General features: G+C 37.1%; 1 protein-coding gene across 1 annotated transcript; it reads right to left on the minus strand.

The window, feature by feature from the left end:
- Positions 1-3,817: 3,817 nt before the first annotated feature.
- ruvbl2 (RuvB-like AAA ATPase 2) lies at positions 3,818-22,835 on the minus strand. Its single transcript, XM_077240733.1, has 16 exons — positions 21,252-22,835; positions 18,845-19,035; positions 18,097-18,151; positions 16,164-16,219; positions 15,912-16,053; positions 15,627-15,756; positions 14,238-14,304; positions 11,949-12,055; positions 7,653-7,746; positions 7,431-7,554; positions 7,194-7,288; positions 6,409-6,527; positions 6,196-6,315; positions 4,809-4,938; positions 4,589-4,703; positions 3,818-4,111 (listed from the first exon to the last, which is right to left on the minus strand). The coding sequence occupies exons 2-16, from the start codon at positions 18,854-18,856 to the stop codon at positions 4,086-4,088; spliced, it is 1,392 nt and encodes a 463-aa protein (XP_077096848.1). The 5' UTR covers positions 18,857-19,035; positions 21,252-22,835; the 3' UTR covers positions 3,818-4,085.
- Between the last annotated feature and the right edge of the window lie 932 nt (positions 22,836-23,767).

Consider the following 23,767-nt stretch of genomic DNA (forward strand, 5'->3'; position numbering starts at 1 on the left):
CATAATTTTTATTTTTGGGTGAACTATCCCTTTAAGGACAAGCGGCTGCATGTTTATTATTAGGGCTACTGTCTCTTTAAGACCTGTACGCGACGCGTCTAATATACACGCATTTGACAAGCAGATTTCTCTCAATTTTCTCGGTTTGCTTTCAGTTTAGACATAACCAATTCATGTATTTTAATCCAATTAATCCGGAAAAATCACTTCTCTGAGAATACATTTGAGTCTTTATAGGCTCTGGTAATTTTGGAGCATAATAGGAATAAAGTTGTGACAAAAAAATTATCAGGGAGGAAAAATCTGAGGGGGCACGTGCCCCCCCACTTTGAATGGGCATGACGCCACTGGCGCTATCAACAGCTGATCGGAACAGCTGATCGGAACGTTGACGTTGACAGCAGCGCGGATTGATAGAAATGGATAGAAAATAGTGCCGATTAAAACTGAGGTATGAATTTTGACCGGCGTGTTTTTTGTGTGGTAAATTAATCAAGCTTTGAAACGCAAATCATTTTTTCACGTAAAAACGCAGAGTTATGTGGCCCCGGAAAATAACCGGGAGTACTTTATTGAAAAACTTCCAGCTGCCAGAACTCTGACCAGGGAGGTGACACCAGAGTGGGTCAGTGTGTATGCACTATAGTGCTGGTAAGGATTGCATACAACTTCATGTCTTAAATGGGCGAACTAACCCTTTAAAAGTTGGGGGTAACCAATATTCGGTTTTGAAACAAAACAATGCCTTTATTCAACAAAAATGCATTAAAATTGTTCAGAAGTGACATTAATTACATTTACAATTTATAAAAGATTTCTATTTCGATTAAATGTTATAAGGGGCCATGTTTGGATCTTACAACAGGACAGTGATCCAAAAACAAACATCAAAATCAAAACAAAAATGGCTCACTGAGCACAAAACCAAGCATCTGCAATGGCCATCCCAGTCCCTGATCTGATCCCTATAGAAAATTAGTGGGCTGAACTGAAGAGAAGAAGTGCCAACATGGATCTGGGAATCTGAAGGATCTGGAGAGTTTCTTAGGAATGGTCTCTGATCTCTTCTCAGTTGTTCTCCAAACTCACCAGGCACTATAGGAGAAGACTCAGAGCTGTTATCTTGGAAAAAGGAGGTTGCAAAAAGTATTTAATAAAAGGGGGCAAATAATTGTTCCCAACGTGTTTTGGAGAATAAAATATCAAAAGGATTAATTTTTTACAGCCATTTTTGATCATATTTACCAAGGGGGTAAATCATTCTGACCAGCACTGTACAGCAAGAGACTGAGAGGGATTTGTGGGATACAGATGACAGATTAATCCTCACGAGTGAACTGGAGAGATGGGGAGAGTTATGAAAGATCACAAAAATCCCAGGTAAGAAGGCTAAGAGGGAGCAGCGAGGCTCCTTTTTCACATAATCTCTCATGAAAGTGATTTGTATTCCAATAACGCTCCCTTAAAGGGATTTTTCGGCGCACTTGGTATAAAGTCTAGATAGAAGAAGAAGAAAAAGTGGGTCATGATTAGTCAACCTAAAAAAGCAAAAATAGTTTTTTTTTTCTGGCCACTCTAGTAGCCTACCTAAAATAATCACGCCAAAAAAAAAAATTCCAGTCCATTAGTCTTAAGAAACAGTCAAGTGTCCCCTTAATGGTAACGGATGTCATAACTTTCAGGGATCACACTGAAGTAACTGGGCCTGGATTCAGTAGGCCTATAGCTTTCCAGAGCTTTTTCTTCTCTCGTTGCCATTTATCCTGACATGTTAATGGGAGGTTTTGAATTACAGTCTTATCTCTGGGACGCTAGAGAGGAACGAAGAGAGCGCACACAACTCTCTCTCAGACCTTTTCAATTTATATAGGTTACCTTTGATTTCATCTAACTGCCCAGATTCATCTAAAGCTCTTTTGAGACGGCCAGCCTGTGGCGTCTACTCAATGTGTCTCCAAGGATTATCTCTCATGTTCTTTCCTCCATTTTAAAGTAGTCTGCTGTTTTGTTAGTCATGGTTCTTTTTTAACAGGCAGACACCCTGTAAATGGAAGGCTATGTTCACTCATGCACCGTACGGAAACGTTGCTTTGTAACCTCAGACATGATGACGACTGCTGACCCTTCTGCTAAAATTGCCCTAAAGAAAAGGTCCACTGTCCATCTATTTATATATTCATCACACTGTGAATGAATTGACTTGTCTTATACTTGGTTAGCGAAGACCACACATCAAAATCTCTGGGTTTCTAAATCTCACTCTGGTTTTGTTCAGTACATACAATCCTTTTGAACCATTATAGCATGTGTGCGCACTGGCAAAATGTGGACAAACATCACATTAATTAGTGTTTTAAACGACTCTTAAAACCCATTAAAATGCAATATGTATAAAATAAAACTTTCACGTACACTGGTACTAAGGTGTGTGTGTCATGGGGGGGATAAAGAGCTGCTCAATATTGATTAAATACTGCCACCTAGCCAATTGCTTTAGTACTACAACTGACCAGCAGCCCACGGAGAAAAACAGACAAGTATCAGCTCATCTTCTCACCACTGTTGTCGACTGTTAACTAAATCTAAAACTATTTAAAAATCGTTTTCATTAAAAAAAATTTTTTATAAACATTGGATGAAAAACGTGAATAAAAAAGGGGGAAATGTTGCCTTGGCCACAAGTGAAATAAAAACAAAGTTAAATAGATTTAAAAACTAATAATAAAAATGACAAAAGCATATAAACTAACTGAAACAAACTAAAATCTGAAAAAAATAAAAAAATAAAAGCTAATTCAAAATATTAAAGGGGTGCTTGATTATGATTTCACTTTCTAACTTTAGTTAGTGTGTAATGTTGCTGTTTGAGCATAAACAACATCTGCAAAGTTACAAAGTTCAAAGCAAAGGAAGATATTTGCTTTTAAAGAAATCGTTTTTTAAGGACTACAACAAACGGCTGGATGTGACTAGTCTACATGACATTCCTACCGGGTTAGTGACATCACTAACCCTAAAATTGACATAAACCCTGCCCTCGGGAACACGCAGTCCATGTTGAGAAGAGGAAGAGTTGTTGTAGAGCACATTTGTGATTCTGCTCAAGCTGTCCTATCAGTGTTTTCACATGCAACACAGTATGTAACACAAATGCATTAGCATGTCACGCTATAGGCATTTTACAACAGTTCCCAAACAAGCAATTTAAAGATTACCATGACAGAATACGCTTGAAGATAGTGAACTCCACATCAGCAACACAAATTCATCAACAAACCATTCAGAAACGTCTTGTTGCATTCTACATTTTGTCACTTCTTCTTGAGTCTCTCCATCACTGTCCGACTCCAGATTAAACAAAAAAAGGCAGAGCAGTTTCTGACATTTTAGTGCTTGTCAGCATGAGGTAATCGGAGCTGCTCATTTGCATTTAAAGGGACACTCACAAACCACCGCGTTTTACTGACCCTCAAAAAGGGACAATTTTAACATGCTGTAAAAAATAGCTGTGTGGTATTTTGAGCTAAAACTGGGGACAACAGAGACTACACATTCTGGGGACAACAGACTTATTTTACATCTTGTAAAAAGGGGCATTATACCACCCCTTTAATGAATACTAAAATAATATATAGTACTTAAACACTGCTTCTTGCATGAACATTAGGATCTATTCATGAATATTGCCTCTTGCATGAACATTAGGATCTATTCATGAATATTGCCTAAGCTCACAAACACTAGATTATTTATTTGCAGTTATCAAGATCAATGGTTTCATGCTTATGAGGCTGCCTAATAACAGAGTATTATTATATTTGTGGCCAAATAGTTTTTATTTAATTATTTTGGTTGCCATGTTATACAGCCAACAAGAAAAAAATATTTTTTATTCAATGCAAAACATATAAAATCTAGCAATACCAAGTAACAAATGAAGAAAAAAACTTGGAGGATGGAGAGAAAAAAAACAAACAAACTTGAAAGCATGTATACACTCAATTGCATGAACACTTCTATGGGACGAGGAGTAAATGGACTTCACACGAGCGATGAATGCACATGCCCTTTCACAGTGTCTCTGATTAAGAGGTGTCCATCTGAGGTGATTCTGAACAAAGAAATAGAAAGTGGAAGTCAATACATTGTAAACAGTCAATTTTACACCTTAAAATTTTAAGCAATATAACACTCACAATTGTGCTTTTTGCTGATGAAAGTAGGCTGACATTCAGTACAACAGCAAGATATTGCTGTGATATTGCTTTTATACAACACTTCAGAGACAATATGGGTTTATGGCTCCGCAAATAAAAACAGTTCCAAAAAAAAGGCAAAGCAGGATAAATTGTGGAATGCAACACTAAGACAAAGTGGCATAAAAACCCTAGTGATGTTGGTCTGTATAGTATCAATCTTGGAACACTGCTTGTTGTATATAAAATAATGTACAGCTTCAAAATAACATTAAGCATATGCTTGCTGGAGAAAATAAAAATTCATTGTGAAGATATGACATATGGGACCTTGGGACCTTTCTGTAAGACCCACAGGAATCAGAGGCATGAAAAGCAGAGAAGAATCTCACGTGTTTCATTGAAGAGGAAGGAATCCTGGTACTCTTTCATGTACTGTGAAGACCGGGACTCATCCAAGAAGAGAGAGTAGACCCTCTTAATGTCCTCCACTTGAACTTCAGTGCCCTGAGAGAAATAGCCAACCACGGTCAGACCAAAAATGCTTGTTCACTACTTCTTGTATTGTATTTTCTTGCAGCACTAGCCATGACACGTGTGTGTTGGCATTACCCGGCGTTTGCGGCACACCAGGCCTGCAGTACTGATGAGCTGGATGGCGTAACGGAGGGAAGTCTCCAGTCCAATACGTGTTAAAACTGTGTGTGCCTCCTCACTGAGCTCGACATCCTCCTCCTCGCAGCTGAAACACAAAACACACGTGTGTAAGTTGAGAAGTGAGACAAAACTCTCAAGCCTAGATATATGATATTATAGGGCTGCATGATTAATCGATATAAAACCGAAATTGCGATTTGGCTTAGTTTGATTATGAAATTGCAGAGGCTACTTTTTTTTTTTTTCAATTAAATAAATATATGCACAGCGTTTCATAATGGGAGCAGCAGTGTGATCAGAGCATCTTGATCTCTATAAGCTCTTTGAGTTTGAGTCACTTATGATGTGCATTTGAAAAGCAAACTGAGCAAAACATCAAATGTTTTTACTTCAAACTCACTTCATAACGTCAGTCGAGTGTTTAAAATAACTTCCATTTGGAATCTGAAGGGGCTTCTTATCACAGAGTGAGGCAGACGGTATACATGATTCTGTATTATTCTATACTGAAATTAATGTTGCTTAGCATTGCATTATAAATTTACTTTATACTTAAGGTTTGATAAAAACCTGAGATGGCTTGAACACAGATAACCATATATTGTCACAGTCGTGCGTTTATTGTCTTCATGTTTAGTAATTCAATGCATTTCTAGCTTCTTTTTATTCTGCTACAGCGATAGCTGGATCCTTTTGTCCATATTATGGCTTTCCTAGAACGTAATAGGTTTTATTACTTCTGTGAAGCATATTTGGAATTTTGGCGTCCGGCTTCCAGTATGAATGAAACATACATTACATATATTTATCGCTCTCAGTAATGCTCGCACCATCCTATTTTGGGTAAAAATATGAAAAATAATACTTCTCTCTAAAGAACTTTGAAGTAAACAATAATCCAAAATATGTTTTTTCACCAGTGTAGTGTACTGAAAAGATCCTTTCTAATGAGTTATAGCTAAAGGCCACCTACATGTTTAACCCATAAAATAAAGGTTTTCTGTCAAATAAAATTATTTTAATTGTTATATCATTATTATTATATTCATTCTTACATATTGTATGTTTTATATTAATAACCAAAAAGTGATATTACAATAGTAATAATTCTTATTTTGTTTCATATTTTTTATTAGTAATCATTGATATACAAGCACAACATTGTGCAGCTCCACAAGCAGAAACAACAAACTTGGTACGCTTTATAAAACATTTTTTAAATCGCATTTAAAATCGCAAACTCACAATGTGAACAAGCGAAAACTCACAATTTGAACAAGCAAAAACGCAATTTTCCCCAAATCGTGCAGCCCTACAATATGACCTTCGAAAGTTCTCTCACCGAATCTTCAGGATCTGTCTGGTCTCTTTCTCTGTGTAGGGAGTGGTAGCAATGATCAGCAGACGGTCAAGCATGTCTATGGGAATACCATGAGGACTCTGGTAATTGGTGCCTCTAATACTGTAAAAATGAAACAACAGTGAATGAGGAGATATGATCCACAATATCATCATGTATTAATGGTAGTTATTGATGCTGTGTTTGTGTGTATACCGGGTGATGCCTCGATTAGTGGCCATGACGAGTACAGGTGAAAGATCACTCTCTAGGGCTCGATTCAGAAAAGAAAAGCATTCTATGTCCAACATGTGGACCTCATCAATGAAGAGAACCTGCAACCACCAAAAAAAAAAAAAAAAGCTCAACAACAAAACAATGCATTTCCATTGCAGGCATAAATTCTCCATAGAATGGCGCTACCTCAAAATAACAAACACATTTTAAAACATGATGGATATAAGATGGCAATAAAAAGGTTTAATTTAGGGTAGACTTGAAATACACAAATGAAAATATTTCTTGGTTACAACATTCTGGTGGCCAGTTTAAAATCTTCAGGCATTGTAGCCTCAGAAAAGCTGCATGTAAAAATTATTTTTACCCTTAAAAATATATAATTCACATCTAGTTTTAAAATAGAGAGAATCATACAAATTATTATTTGTATGTTATGAGGAATTGCTTGAATGATTTAATAGATATGGATGGAATATATTGAGCCAATGGTGCATAGAGATTTGTATGCAGTTTTTTATGCACTATATATAAGATATTATTTAATACCTACATTTTGGAGGCAATTCTACAGCATTTTATTGATTTAAGAATTAGGTGTTTTTTATTTTAATGAAAGAAAATGGAATCAAACATTTAAAGGGTTAAATTGAAGTCTGTACTCTTACATTTTTTCTTAAAAACCAGTCAATGGTTGGACGATTTTCAAGAAAAAAAGCCCTAAAGTAAGTGGTTCCTCTGTCTTATTTGTCTGGCCTGCTTACCCCAGGAATAATCTCAGCTTTCCCTTCTTCTCTCCACTCGGACACTTTAGCATTGATCTGCTCCCGAACCTCTGACTTAATCTCTCCTGTGTCACCTGCAGAACAGACAATCAAACATCAACTACAGCAAACACACAAACATCTACAGAGCCATTTCATTCTGAAAAAATAATCAAGGATTAGTTTCACTGAGCATCTCATTATCTAGTTTGTCACTTTTAAAAAGCTGTGACAAACCTGAAAATAAGGCCAGGAATCCCTGAGTGCGGCTGTTAATGACGTCAATTTCATGAAGAGAGACGGTGTGAACAACTTCCTTCCGTTTCTGCAGTTCTCCCTCTGGACATTGCACAAACTGTGTCTGAAATAAACAGCAACAGTATATAAAAAAAAAAACTCTCAGGAAAATGTTGTCATTGATTGATGGATTCATTTCATAGACGAAGAGAGAATGTGTACCTGTGACCCCATGGCGTCGTAATCTCTTGCTCGAGTAAAAGACCTTCCCAGCTTGCTAATCTTTCCTGTGGCTTTATCAATGGTGATCACATCTCTGCAGAATATGAAATATGACAATGTGCCAACAGTTAAAGCACTGAAAAAACTGTGGCCGGGGGGGGGGGGCTTTGTATGACTTTATGCATGGGTAATCTGTTATCAACATTATGTAATTAAAATGAATAATAATCATAACATTTACTATTAATAATAATAAAAAAGGATTACTACTACTAACAATAATAACATTATTAATACTATTAATAATAGTAATAATGCAACAACTCCAGGGCTCACTACTGGAATCCAGATAAGACAAACTCAGGGGCCTCATTTATAACCGCTGTATAATCACAAACAGGCACTGAATAAGGCGTACGCCACTTCCAACCCACAAGTTGTTTATAAAAACAGACTTGATGGGAAAATGTGCGCACCTGCATGCAAACTCTGACCCATGCGGACAAACTTTTTGGAGACTGAGCAGTTTGGCGACACCAATGGTCAGCTGAGGGACTGACGGCAGATGAAGGAAAAAATGCTTTAAATCTTCCTTATGAGTCCTAATCATAAACAGTGTTGGGCGGTAGCGTCGCTACAAGTAGTGACGCTACTAGTTTAACTACATTTCTCAGTAGCATGGTGGAAGCGTCGCTGTTTTCTGAATCAAATAGCTTTTCAGTAGCGAAGCTCAAATCGGAAATACAACTGCTAAGTATCAATGATGCTGGATCAGTTAGTGACGGTGACTTCTTTTACGTTGGTTGGCAACCATAGGGCCATATGATTTCATTACTGCAATGTGGAAAACATGGACTGAATCGCAGTATCCATGCATAAAAACGAAATTTACTGTATAACGCAGAATTTCATGGAATTTGTCAGTTCTTGGATGAAAAGAAGGTAAGTAAACTTAAATAAAATCTAGAGATGCTCCGATCAGCATTTTTGGGGCCGATCACCGATTACCGATCACCAAAATCATGATCTGCCGATTGCCGATCACAGAATAGCAGGGGAATGGGAATCTTTTATCTATAATCTAGCAGAGTTTGCACCATTTGTAGAAATGCTTATTTAATTGTATTTAGAAAATGAGATGTTTTAAGGCTACTGTAGGCCAGCTTTCCCAAATAAGGCAGAGTAACATTAAATTATTCCAAACAAAGAGGGGTCAGGCAGACCAACACACAACAGATCAGCTTAATGGGAGGGGATCAAGATACACTTAGGCATATTTGGAAATTTTAGCCTCTTAATACACCCACTACATTTACTAATTGGCAACAAAATGTACAACTTGTTACACCAAAACTGGCTACTGATAAAAGGACAAAACTATGGCAAGTTTTTTTCTGTTATTATTATGAACGTCTGATGTAGTTGAGCAGAATGCTCTTTTATGAAGTTACTTCATTAAAGGACATATTTAATGAGATTATGCCTGAAAAGGTTTTGGATTTTTTATCATATGTTCATTTAAAAATATATATTGTATAAAATTACGTCTTGTTTTGTTTCGTTTTATTGTATTTACATGATATTTGTATTTTTATAAGTGAATTTTTGCCATGAAAATAGCTTTGAATGCTGACATGGCATTAAATAAAATAATCTGAATCTGATATAGTTGAGGAACCAACTATGTCAGATCAAAAACAATTAAATACCACCACCACTTTTGAAACATCTCGCGGCACGAATGTACCAATACAAATAAATAAAAACATCTCCAGTTAACTCAGAGCATTTATTTTGTTCATTTGTTAAATAAGAGGCGATCTAGCGCTGAAAAGTTTTTTTGACACTCATTTTCTCCATGGATCGATTATCTTGAAACATGTATTTTGAATCGTGAGTCGTTTATTTCGGTCAATATTCGATTTAAAATGCTAAGAATCTAATAATTTGCGATTCTATAGGGATTCAGTGCTTTAAAATATATATACATTAAATGACTACATGCGCGAATTAATGGAGGCGTTGTGCAGCGTCATTTTGCGTCCTCACAGCTCTCCTTCACAGATACTCGCTGTGCTCTTTACCATCTTTCACTGGATTTCGCTCGCGCTCTGTCCCATATAGCTCTCATCTACAGATTTTTGAGCAGTCTATGTTTGAGCTCTCCTCAGGACAGCCACTGATGTTCACATGAGCAGATGACAGCTCTCTATCGAGAAAGCAAGTCTTGAGTCAAACCGCTCAAGCCATTGATAAAGCTGCCATGTCATTGCGTGGGCACTGGTATGAAACAACGCGTTCGTTGCGTGGAAACGTCGCCGTTATTTTCTTTAAGATAAGATACTGAAGTTTTACGGAAATGGGTCATACCCGTCCTGAGCAGTTGAAGTAAAACCCCACTTATTCAAGAGTGCGCATTTATTACATGGAAAGAGAAAACGCATATAATAGACCTAAAATGCACATGCTTCCTATGAATCATGAATTAAATTTAACTTAATGTCGTTAAACTGAATGTACGAAGGAAACTGCTGAAATAACTACAATATTAATTACACTGAAGTAAGAGCTGAAGTAAGATGCGCATTAAAGTTGCATTCGTAATCGTTACTATAGCACAAGTAGACACCCGGCGCGTTTTCTTTCAGAATCATAAGGAAAATGTTCAGTATAAAGAGAACAAAGCGTATTCCATGAGGAATACTTAATATTCCATGAGGAAAAGTTAGAAAGTTCATGGTATTTTTAGCCTCACAATGGAAGGATGTTTAATGTACCAGCAACACTTTAAGGTTATGTATACATTAACACTATCCTACAAAATAGTTAGCATTATGAACTAACAATACTTTTAAAGCCTTTTAATATCTTGGCTTACATTTCTACAGATGCTAATTTACAGGCTTTGGAAATATTTGTTAGAATAATTGATTCATTAAAAACTAACATGAACTAACATTAACAATAGACAGTGTCATTGGGGTTTTTTTTGTCCCCACTCTCTGACCCCCGAAGACCACTGTGTAATTCACACCCTGACTAAGACCCATTGGGGGGAGCATATAAATAATCCTATGAATGCATAGAAAAAATTAAGAATCGTATCGAATTGCATCGAATTTTAATGTGAATCGCATTGAATCGAATCTTTCTGAATTTGCTAAAATCGTTCTTGAATCGAATTGAAAACCTATTAATCGTGAATCGAATCGATTCGCTGCATACCCAAAGATTCACAGCCCTAGTATGACGTCATTAAGACTTTTAAAAGCAAATAAGTGACTCTAAAAAAATCTAACACCCAGCAATGTGTAATTTCTTTGCATCTCCTTTTGAATACAACATTCAAATTACAAGACAAAAAATTATATCCTGAGAAAAGTGGATTTTGAGGGGTATACAGTAGCTTCATAGACCTCCATTCATTCTGCACTCATCCTGTGAGCGCCCTCAAATGGAGCCAGAGTGGAACTGCACCAGTTCAGAAGCCGGAAGTTTACTGAGAGTGGAAGTTCTCCCCTTAATGTAGAGTAACTGCTAGCTTAGCTCACTACATTTTCTAAGTAGCTTGCCCAACACTGATCATAAATGCAGTGTATGTTCACAAAAACAGTTGAAATAAATAAAAGAATGATTTAACCTATGTTTTACATATGATATACATATTTAGATTAAATATTCCATTGTCATAAATGGAGTTAAGCACTTAAATTACATAAAAAACATTACCGAGAAGTTACAACATTTAATATTCTAATTAATAGAAATATTTGTGGTGGATGTGATGCTTTTGAATACTTTTCCTGTGGCATGCTGTGTTTTAATGTTTTAACTACAGCGAGGATTGCTAAGCACATGATAATAGCAGAACTTATGGTCTGACAAAATATTTTCATGCAAATAATGATCAATGAAGAACAATAAGGCCTATCTGTTTCTGCCTATGAGGGTATGCATAGTAAAACTAGGCGTTGTAAGCTCCATATATGGTTATTTCGGGTAGGAGACAGGGTGAAATAGACGCAAGTGCACACAATCTTCCGCTGACTGGGATTTATAAAGGAACTTGGCGCAGGTTCTGGTTTTCTTTTATAAGTCTGAATATTTTTTGGCTTTCGGGCACACGTACACTTTTAGAAATGATCCTATGTACAGCTTTATAAATGAGAACCCCGGTGTTTTGGTAGTAAAAATTACAAACACGATTAATACATTTTGTAGGAGGGCAGTGCAGTCTGATCCATTTGTGTCTGATCCATTGAGGATCACATTTTTTCAGTTTTATAATCTACATACCCGGCTTGTACTCTCTCTTTACTGAGGCTCTCGATCATTTTGGTCCCCAGGTCATAGATGGTTTCCATCTCTGTCGTCTTCAGCGTGAGTTTACCCACTTTTGCACCCTTAACACAAATACAGAAAGGAGAGGAAATGAATCAAGTCTAACTGAGTTCACTTAGGGACATGTCCTAGCTTCTATGCAAGCAGTCACATTGAGCACTAATATGAGCCCTACACTCAACTTATCACAGTAGCTGAAAACTCATTTCTCAATTTCATAATAACAAAAACTTAATTTCCCATTGAAGAATGATAAACATCTTTAATAATGCTTTCCACCCAAATAGGTGAATTGAATTAGAGTGCATTGCGGTAAGTCTGTTGCGTGATGAAATTCTTATTTGCTTCGGCTTCTCAAGGTATTTCAAATGTTACAGTCACAATGACAGTTTTTTTAATGGAAAACTGCAGTATTTATTATTAATTAAGTGTGCACATCATTATTCTTTATAATCTTTAATCAAAAACATTACTGTGCCAGCCTCTCACAACATTATTTCAGCATTACCTGCTGATCAATATCACTCACATGAAAATTCAATCACATGAAATGCAGCAATTATCAAACGACAACGATCCAATCACTTCTTGATGGAGAATATAAAGTCCCACCCTACATTTTCTTCTTGTTCATGATGTAATTTTACTCAAATATATACAGTGAATATATATATATATATATTTATACAGTGAATATTTATACAGTGAATATATATACAGTGAATATATATATATATATATATATATATATATATATATATATATATATATATATATATATATATATATATATATATAAACAGTAGTAAATAAATAAATGTTCTTCCTTAAAATACAGGGGACATAAGTCAGTATAACCCTATGTTAAATTCCCATAGAGGCAGGCAGATTTTGTGATGATGTGAGGCTATTTTAATTCCAAAGGCCAAGGGAACTTTATCAGGATGCATAGTATCCTGGATCCATGAAATAACTGGCCATTAAAAATAAAAATCTTCCTGCCTCTATGGGAATTTAACATAGGGGTGTCCTAACTTATGCCCCCTCTATTATAAGGAAGAACATTTATTTATTTATGATACATTATTCATTCACAAAGAAAATTTGTGTCCTTAAAGGATGGATTTTTCCTCATTTTTTTAAATTAAGGCATTAAAAACAATTTCCAAAAGATGATTTTTTTCTATTCCTCTTTTTAGTCAACTTTAATATGGGTGTATTCACTTATGCTAAGCACTGTATGTCACCACAGGGAAGAAAAACGATCAAAATATTCTGTTTAATGCTGACATTAACCTTTTTATTATTTAGGGTTCACGATTCACAATTTTATCACGATTCTTTTTCATGTTGATTTTACTATTTTGCAAGTAAGTGAGCATTACAGCCAAACTAATGTCCATATTTTAAAAACAATGCCTTAGGTAACAAAATATAAAATAAAAAAGAATGGCAGAGATTTAGGTTCAAGGTGCTCTAAGCGATGTTGGGTGACGTCACTTCTTGTTGACATTCAAAGTATTGTCAAACAAAACGGAGGCTGGCTAGACCCTCCCTCCTCCTCATCCGCACACTAACCGCCAAATCCTTCTTGGCGGTTATTGGCTGGAACAGTTTCTTATGTTTCGTGGTGCGGGTTAGCCCAGTTTGTTTTTGTTGCCGTTTGTGGAGCCTGGGGTGTCTGCAGAGACCGCGTTTTTTTACAGTGTGTTCAGGGGACAGGCAGCAAGCGGATAGTGAGGAGATGTTTGCTGTATGTGACTTCCAAAAAAATATACCCATTGACTCCCATTATAAAGCTTGGAAAAGCCAGGACATGTTTTAATATAACTCCAATTGTATTCGTTTGAAAGAAGAATGTCATATACACCTATTATGGCTTCAGGGTGAGTAAATCATGGGCTAATTTTCATTTTTGGGTGAACTATCCCTTTAACGTGCGATGTGAATGTACGTCGCATTGTAGAGTTTGTTGAGACGGAGGCGCAAGAACTGAACGGATAGAATGCACTGTAGCACGAATACTATGATATTTCTTCAAAAGCAGATCGTGAAGACATCTTAATCGTCCACGATCAAAAATCGTGATATCGCACACCCCTATTTAGAGTTTCAAAAATTAGGCTACTCTCTTAATTATTTTTAGCAGTTGAGATGAGTCTGGTGCTGAAAAAACAACGGTAACAAAACTGAAAGGTTAATTCAGTGAAACTGGTTAATGGAGGGAGAAGAGCACAGACTCACAGTTCCTGTAGCCGGTCTGTCGATCTGAATCTCTACCACCTCTCCTTCAATGATCTCAGTCTCCTCTCTACCAGACAACAAATATAGAATATAAGCAGTCATGCCATACTTTTTGAAGTATTAAATTAACTTTATGCTGGAACTATCAAAAAAAAATACAAAATAATAATAATTATATATATATATATTAGGGCTGCACGAATTGGGGAAAATGTCATATTGAGTTTATTGAGGTCAATATTGCGATATAATAAACAAATGGTTTCATGAGTCAACAATGCACACACAGATTAGTGATAATGCTGAAATGTGTATTTCTCAACTCAAACTAGCAATAACTAAATACACAGTGTTTTCAAATTAAAATAATATTTTTTACAAAATTAAATAGAGACATCATCTTTGCAATACTGCAAACTTGTTATTGTCTCAATTGTACAAAAGCATAAAATAAATGTCCTATTTACCTGTGTCCTTACTGTCTAACAGGTAGGACATACAGAAATTGAACAAAGTTATCAAACAGTCTGCACTGCATAAATTATAAATTAAATATAGACTAATCCTTATTAAAGCTTTATTGGCTGCTGTCCCTTTAAGACCAGCCGCTGCTGACAGAGACGTGGGTCTGATACGCGACTCTTTCTCTCACAACTCTTCACGTTCATCATAAGACTGCTCTTATGTTATGAAGAAACATTTTGGTATAATTTTGTGTTATTGTTCATTCAAGCGCGAAAGAGAACTGTATTCTGGCGTGCTGTCTGTGCGCACGATACTGGCACGCATCTTTCTGTGCGTCACTGCAGTCAGGACATTCACAGGCAGCGGGTTCTCTTTTGTCTTGTCGTGCATGAATGGTTTAAAAGCATTTGCACGAATAAGAGCTGGATTATATAATGTAACACTAGCCAAAGGATGGCAAAAAATAACGGATGCTGCGTTAATTGCATTAAATATTGAATCAATATTTAATCAATTTAACGCATTAACGTTGACAGCTCAAATTTATTTATTCCATAAAATCGCAGCATTTTGCGGCATGTAATCGCATAGGCTTGACATCACGATTGCGATATGATTAATAGTGCAGCACTAATATATATATATATATATATATATATATATAAGTATAATGAATCTAAATTCCAACAAATTAACAAACACTAATTTAAATAATGGCTATTTCTAATACAACGAAAGTACACGGGAAACAACATGAGGGTAAGTCTATATATATAAGTATATATAAATATTCCTTCAAATCCATAGACAGCCCATAGCCCTCTATCTTTGACGGATCATAATGACGAAATGACAACAAGCATGTTAATATTTGTGGAGGTCGGTGTCTTCATCCTGCTTCACCATTCAATCGGCCTCACTCACTTTATCCTGACTCCTATAGCTTTGCGGAAGGCCTGGCTCAGAGCCTCTGTCTTGCTCATCTCCAGAGAGAAAATCTCACTCCCGGCCATAGCAGTGAAAGGTGTGTCAGGGCCAAGGGACTGAGCAATACCTGTACAATAAAAAGCTCTCAATCGTGAATAGGTCTTGTGCTGTTTACAGAGTTTGTAATGTCACATGTAAGCATATAATATTTTACAATGGCTTTACAATATAAAAAGCAACATAATATAATATATATGTGATTAATCATGATGAAAAACTCACCCATAGCAATAGCCGTCTTGCCCGTTCCAGGTTGGCCAGCAATGAGGACTGCACGACCAGCAATTTGACCATCTTTGATCATTTCAAGGATCAGCCCAGCTGCCCTCCTAGATGCCAGCTGACCCACCATACCCTGAGACACCTGGTGAGAGAGAGGTTTAGCATTTTGTTTAAAAAAATACTGTGAGCAATATTTAAGCCAACGACAAGTATGTTGAAATTGGTAAATCAATCATATTTTTTGAAAATTACCTGTCGTGCCTCCAAGGCATCATCCAACCCAAGGCCCCGAATGTGAGAGTGTGCACCTGCGACAGAAGTCAACTTTTATGGCATCTTTACTTCCGTACATTCATTCTGTAAATAAACTAGCCATTTTTATCACACACGTGTATATATATATATATATATATATATATATATATATATATATATATATATACACACAGGTCCTTCTCAAAAAATTTGCATATTGTGATAAAGTTCATTATTTTCCATAATGTAATGATAAAAATTAAACTTTCATATATTTTAGATTCATTGCACACCAACTGAAATATTTCAGGTCTTTTATTGTTTTAATACTGATGATTTTGGCATACAGCTCATGAAAACCCAAAATTCCTGTCTCAAAAAATTAGCATATCATGAAAAGGGTCTCTAAACAAGCTATTAACCTAATCATCTGAATCAACTAATTAATTATAAACACCTGCAAAAGATTCCTGAGGCTTTTAAAAACTCCCAGCCTGTTTCATTACTCAAAACCGCAATCATGGGTAAGACTGCCGACCTGACTGCTGTCCAGAAGGCCATCATTGACACCCTCAAGCAAGAGGGTAAGACACAGAAAGAAATTTCTGCACAAATAGGCTGTTCCCAGAGTGCTGTATCAAGGCACCTCAGTGGGAAGTCTGTGGGAAGGAAAAAGTGTGGCAAAAAACGCTGCACAACGAGAAGAGGTGACCGGACCCTGAGGAAGATTGTGGAGAAGGACCGATTCCAGATCTTGGGGGACCTGTGGAAGCAGTGGACTGAGTCTGGAGTAGAAACATCCAGAGCCACCGTGCACAGGAGTGTGCAGGAAATGGGCTACAGGTGCCGCATTCCCCAGGTCAAGCCACTTTTGAACTAGAAACAGCGGCAGAAGCGCCTGACCTGGGCTACAGAGAAGCAGCACTGGACTGTTGCTCAGTTTTGCATGTCATTCGGAAATCAAGGTGCCAGAGTCTGGAGGAAGACTGGGGAGAAGGAAATGCCAAAATGCCTGAAGTCCAGTGTCAAGTACCTACAGTCAGTGATGGTCTGGGGTGCCATGTCAGCTGCTGGTGTCAGTGCACTGTGTTTTATCAAGGCCAGGGTCAATGCAGCTAGCTATCAGGAGATTTTGGAGCACTTCATGCTTCCATCTGCTGAAAAGTTTATGGAGATGAAGATTTCATTTTTCAGCACGACCTGGCACCTGCTCACAGTGCCAAAACCACTGGTAAATGGTTTACTGACCATGGTATTACTGTGCTCAATTGGCCTGCCAACTCTCCTGACCTGAACTCCATAGAGAATCTGTGGGATATTGTGAAGAGAAAGTTGAGAGACGCAAGACCCAACACTCTGGATGAGCTTAAGGCCGCTATCGAAGCATCCTGGGCCTCCATAACACCTCAGCAGTGCCACAGGCTGATTGCCTCCATGCCACGCTGCATTGAAGCAGTCATTTCTGCAAAAGGATTCCCGACCAAGTATTGACTATTGTGTGCATAACTGAACATAATTATTTGAAGGTTGACTTTTTTTTTTTGTATTAAAAACACTTCTTTTATTGGTCGGATGAAATATGCTAATTTTTTTAGACAGGAATTTTGGGTTTTCATGAGCTGTATGCCAAAATCATCAGTATTAAAACAATAAAAGACCTGAAATATTTCAGTTGGTGTGCAATGAATCTAAAATATATGAAAGTTTAATTTTTATCATTACATTATGGAAAATAATGAACTTTATCACAATATGCAAATTTTTTGAGAAGGACCTGTATATATATATATATATATATATATATATATATATATATATATATATGTGTGTGTGTGTGTGTGTGTGTGTGTGTGTGTGTGTGTGTGTGTGTGTGTGTGTGTGTGTGTGTTTTACGCTATTGTAATGATGTTACGTTAATTAAGTTTCTCACCAATCCTCTCAATGCGAGTGATGTCTCGCACCTCCGGAACCTTCGTGGTTGCAACCTTTCATAAATTAAAAAGGTAAACATAACTTATAAAATAATAAATGCCAAGTTATGTTTAAATGCTTCGTTGTGATGTTTTCCTTGTTTAATGCTTCGTTGGGAACTAATTTGTTCAGTAAACAACCGTTAAACGCGTGCGTTGCCATAGTGACACAGGAGCGCAACACAGTTTCCAGATAGTTTAACTTTTAATAATGCTAGTCAGTAAAGTGAAACGTTAAACTGTAAGATGCGGTATCGTAATTTTACTAACTTTACAGAGATGACAATTTGTGGCAAATGCGCAAATAATGCAGTATACATGCTGGAGTTTCATATTCCCAATAAAAACACTGGAGGCAACCATAAAGCAGCCTAGTAAAAGAACAGCAACTAAAAAAGATTAACGTTAAAGCCATTTTCACGAACGCACATCGAAATCTCAAAGCTCTGGATTATATATGAATTATTATTGTAATAAATTGAAACACACCGTGTGAAAAAGGATTATATCTGAATTATTATTGTAATAAATTAAAGCACATGTGCTAAAAAGCGGCAAGCTTACATAAGTAATGTTATTCACAAAACAGTCCTAGGCCTTAAAGACAGCACATAATAGTAGTAAATACGTATATTATATTATATATATTCTAAGAGAATCGCAAATTCGTCAATAATTCTAAAATAAAACATTATATATTGGACTTGCCTGAGCTGCCATGTTCTCTCCCGTCAGGCGGTTGTAACTGAATGGGTGCGCAGTGGAAACCAGTCCGGGTGGAACACGTGACTTCGTGCCTGAGTTCTGGATGTGTGCATGTACTAGATAGCTTCATCTTGTCACCAAGGTAAAATAAGCTTGTGAACAGGAGTAGCCTTGGTAGCATCAATAAGAATGGGCTGAATAAGTAACATAAACAAATCAATAATTTTTGTCATGCACAGCATTATTTTCCAGCAGAAGAGTTGATTAATTTATGACTGTGTAGCTTAATTATATTTTTATTAATTATATATATATATATATATATATATATATATATATATATATATATATATATATATATATATATATATAATTTAAAGTAATTTTTGTCAACACCTTAAGGAAAAAAGTAGGAAGAAAAGGACAAGTATAAATCTGAAACAAACCCGCTGAATACTGCCTTTCTTTCTTTCTTTCTTTCTTTCTAGAATATCAGTAAGTAAATGTGAGTGGAAAGGGGAAAACATCTGTCAAGACTTATTTGTTCAAAAGCCCTATTGAGGCAGATGTGATTGCAACCAGAAGAGGTCACTCTTTTGTTATGTCTGAGGTTACTTGTCATTAGGACTATGAGATCTTTATTATACACTGTTCAACCACTGGCTCTGCTCCCTTTTACCTAAACTTATTACTTCAGACTTAAGTGCCACCCAGAAACTTCCATCCAGTGCCATCTCAAAGAGGCACAAAATCTCTTTCTCTGACTTTTTTCTGGTCTTTTCCATGCTGAGGAATGACCTGCCCAACTCAACCAGAGCTGCTGAGTCCGTGATAATAATAATGATAATAATAATAATAATAATAATAATAATAATAATAATAATAATACGTTTATTTTGTATAGCGCCTTTCAGAAAACTCAAGGTTGCTTTACAACAAAGTAGCTACAAATAAACAAAAATGACAGAAACAAATAAACTGATATTGATAACATAATAGAGGTACATATAAAAATCAGATCATAGAGTCAGGGGTCAGGGAAACAAGTAGTAAAAATATATGTTTTAAGGTGGGTTTTGAAATCGTGTAATGAAGAAAGGTCGTGGATGTGTTGGGGAATATAATTCCAAAGAGTTGCGGCAGCGGTACAAAAAGCCTTTCCACCAAACGATGATAGTTTGAAGAAAGTAGAAGATAGTTTGAGTAGGTATGGATGAGATCAGAAATATAGTTAGGGGCAAGACCATGGAGTGCTTTGAATATGATAAGGAGTAGCTTGCATTGAATATGAAAGCGAACTGGTAGCGAATGAAGTCTGCGTAAAATCGGAGTAATGTTGGAACATTTCTTTGTGTAGGTTATGTGAGGACCCTAGCTGCGGAGTTCTGAATATATTGGATCTTATTTATTGATGAATTGGGTAAGCCATAGGAAAGATAATTGCTGTAGTCAAGCCCTGAAGTGATGAAAGCGTGAACTAGGGTCTCAGCATTGCTGATATTCAGAAATGAACGTAAGCTCGCGATATTATGAAGGTGAAAGAAGGCAGACTTAGTGAGCAAGGAGATGTGTGGAAGAAAGGAAAGACAGGAATCAAAGATTATACCAAGGTTAAAGTGGTGGAAGGTTGGACCAAAACTCCAGCAATAATAACATTGTCAAAACAGAAACGGGATGTAATTTGAGGTTAACCAATAAGAAGTAGATCTGTTTTATCAGTGTTGAGTTTGAGAAAATTACTGGTCATCCAAGCATTAATATAATCAATAAAAGCTGATATGGAATTTGTGGGGAAAGGAGCATTGCTTTGAGAGTGGATGTATACTGTAGTTGGGTGTCATCTGCGTAGCAATGGAATTTAAAGCCATGATGACGGATGACCAAATGGGTGAATGTAGATGATGATGAAGAGAAGAGGCCCAAGAACAGAACCCTGGGGAACACCAATTGGGACAGAGGCAGTAGTGGACTTAACCTGGCGGATAGAGATGTAATGCTGGCGACCAGACAGGTAGGACGTGAACCAGGAAAGGGCAGTTCCAGAAATACCAAGAGCAGAGAGTCGTGAGATGAGAATACTGTGAGACAGGGGCGATTCTAGGGTCAGAGCTTTAGGGGTGCTGAGCACCCAATGAACCCCACTGCCACCGCCCACCCTCTTTTCACACAAAAACAAAAAATACGTCTATTGAAAAATAACTTAATCAATTTAACATTGGTTCAACTAACTCCAAAATCCAGATTATTTTTTTAGACCTTTTCAGAACACCAGCTTAATTGTGAGAGCTCACACAGACAGCCCCCTGTAACAGTTGCATTATCTGTTAGCCTACTTTAGCTTAACACTTTTCAGAAGAACCAAAAAACAAACAAAAAAACAAGACAGAGGTTATTATGGATAGTCTCTCACCTGAATCTGTCTTTTTTTACTGTCGTATGTCCATTGCTGACTGGCAGGCCACAGAGAGAGAGAGAGAGAGAGAGAGAGAGAGAGAGAGAGAGAGAGAGAGAGATGCTAGCAGTTCAGGAGTTAAGGTTAAATCCTCTGTGTGTGAAAAAATACAGCAAAAGAAAAACATTAAACTTTCTTTTATTGTCTAGTTTGATAGTCAGCCACAACCACAATTGAAAAATAACAGATATAAATCTAGGAATGAATAACAATTCATTGACTCCCGATTGTTAAATTGAGTATCAAATTAACGATACACTTTAACAACAGAGAGAGACATACGTACGCACTACACAGGTACGCAGTGTATTTGTGTCACTGCTGTTTTTGTTTCACGCTCTAGCAGTTAATAAACACAACTGCATGTGTCTTGCGGAAGAACAATGTATCCGTCGCTACATTCTCTCCGTTTATGACTGTGGACTATTTTTTACAGTCGCAATGGACGAGTCACCCAGGTCCTGTGCTAGTCCACAGCGGCGGCGGCGTCGACCGGTTGGACTAAAATAGTCCGAAAATAAACACTTAAAGTTGCCAAAGGTGTTCTATTGGTCCTTAATGGTATCCAATAGAAAAAACATGCCACCAATAGAAGAAAGCAAATCACCAATAGAGACCCACTAGGACCATTACAGTTTCCATTAAAACCAATACAGACAAATAGACAAAACATGCCACCAATAGAAAAAAGTAACTTAGGCTACCAATAGAGACCCACTAGGACCATTACAGTTTCCATTAAAACCAATACAGTTCTCTTTATAACCATTAAAACCATTAGCAATTATGTAATGGTTTCTATTGTTTTTTTCAGCAGGGTTATTATAGGTGTACCATGGTGATTCAGGATACTGACTCCACTCACCGTCCGATATGGTTTCGGAATCGGAACAACTCTAGGTAAAAGGAAAGACGTGTGTGAGACACAGCTTTGGAGCAACTTAGTTGATTCACAACACTACATAACGTGTTCTCACTCTGCGTGTGTTTCGCGTTGGATGACGGCCGTGCTGAGCGGTGCAGGTGCAGAGGAGAAGTAGGATGACACCATATTTGCTAAGCGGGGCCGGGGATGTTTTAATTTTCATCTTTAACATATACATTTTAAACTACAGAGTATGTTTTGGATATTATTTAACCTTGTCAAAGACGAGCACATTTTTTAGAACAAAAACCTTTCTTACTCCAAATTTTAGGGGGCTAGCCTCGCCCATGCTCTTAGAGATTGTGTCAAATGCAGAGTAAATATCTAGTAGGGGTGGGCGATACTGCAAAATTCGGTATATATCCGATACCAAGTAAATACAGGGCCAGTATCCCCGATATCGATACCGATACCAATACTTTTTAATTTTAAAAGCATGCACTTGAGCTTACATGCACTTTCCTGTGCTAGAGCAGTGTGCATGATTTATGAGGTGAATGCATCATTAATATGCTAAATCTGAATACGTTTTCATGACCACTAAATATTGTGAATTGTGCTCTAAACTCGCCTGTAATTAGTCAGTGACTTTTAATTCATTTTAATATGCTGATTTGCTGCTCAAGAAACATTTCTTATTATTATCAATGTTGAAAACAGTTTAATGTTTTTGTGGAAACCAAATAATTTTGCATAAAATTTATCATAAATGCTGTTCTTTCAACTTTGTTCATCATATGAAATAGTTTTTCTTTAATAATTTTTTTTAAATAACCCTTGTAAAACCCTTGATTGACACTTTCGATCAATTTAATGCATCGATCCTTTGTTGAATAAAAATATTATTTTCATTAAACAAATCTTACTGACATCAACATTTTGAACCGTTATGTAAACTTTAAATTTGTTTATTGCGAAATAACTCCCGATTGTTTCTCTGTCATCTAAGCAAGGCTTCGTTCTCTTACGAGAGTATCTCTCGTACTGCGTAATATCTTACGCTATGGGGAAAACCTCTTTTCCACGAGATATTGAAGCCAAAAATTATCCTTTAATTTTGATTAATGTAAAACGCTGTGCGGCAGCGTGCAGACATAGGCAAGACGGCTCGCGCGCCTATTGGCTGCCCTGCGGCAACAGCAGCAAGCCTATCGAGAGAGGCCCTGCGTGATGTGACATCCACATCCACATTGCTTCGCGCCCATTTCGTCGCGTCCCGCCAGAATAGGCGTGGCCGTGGCCTATAAATACGCTCGACAGGCTGATACAAACTGATTTTCATCTCTTCAGCGAAGCACTACTGCATCGCTGGATCCGGAGTGAGAAGCCGCGCCGTCTGATAGTAAGCCTTCTGCGGGACGAGCCTTCGAGCCTGAAGCCGCTGGCCTTCACCTCGCCGCCTTCAGCCGCCGTACCTGCTACGCTTTCCGGCGTTAATGTCCTTTTTCATTGCTAGAGTGTGTGTTCGCCGTCGCGACTCACACTCTCTCTCTCTCTCTCTCTCTCTTTATCTAAAAGAGCAGCGTCTTTTTGAAGACGCTTCGTTCCT

The sequence above is a fragment of the Siphateles boraxobius genome, unplaced genomic scaffold, assembly GCF_051911475.1.
Source record: "Siphateles boraxobius isolate OS27281-9 unplaced genomic scaffold, OSU_SipBor_1 24, whole genome shotgun sequence".
NCBI lineage: Eukaryota > Metazoa > Chordata > Actinopteri > Cypriniformes > Leuciscidae > Siphateles > Siphateles boraxobius.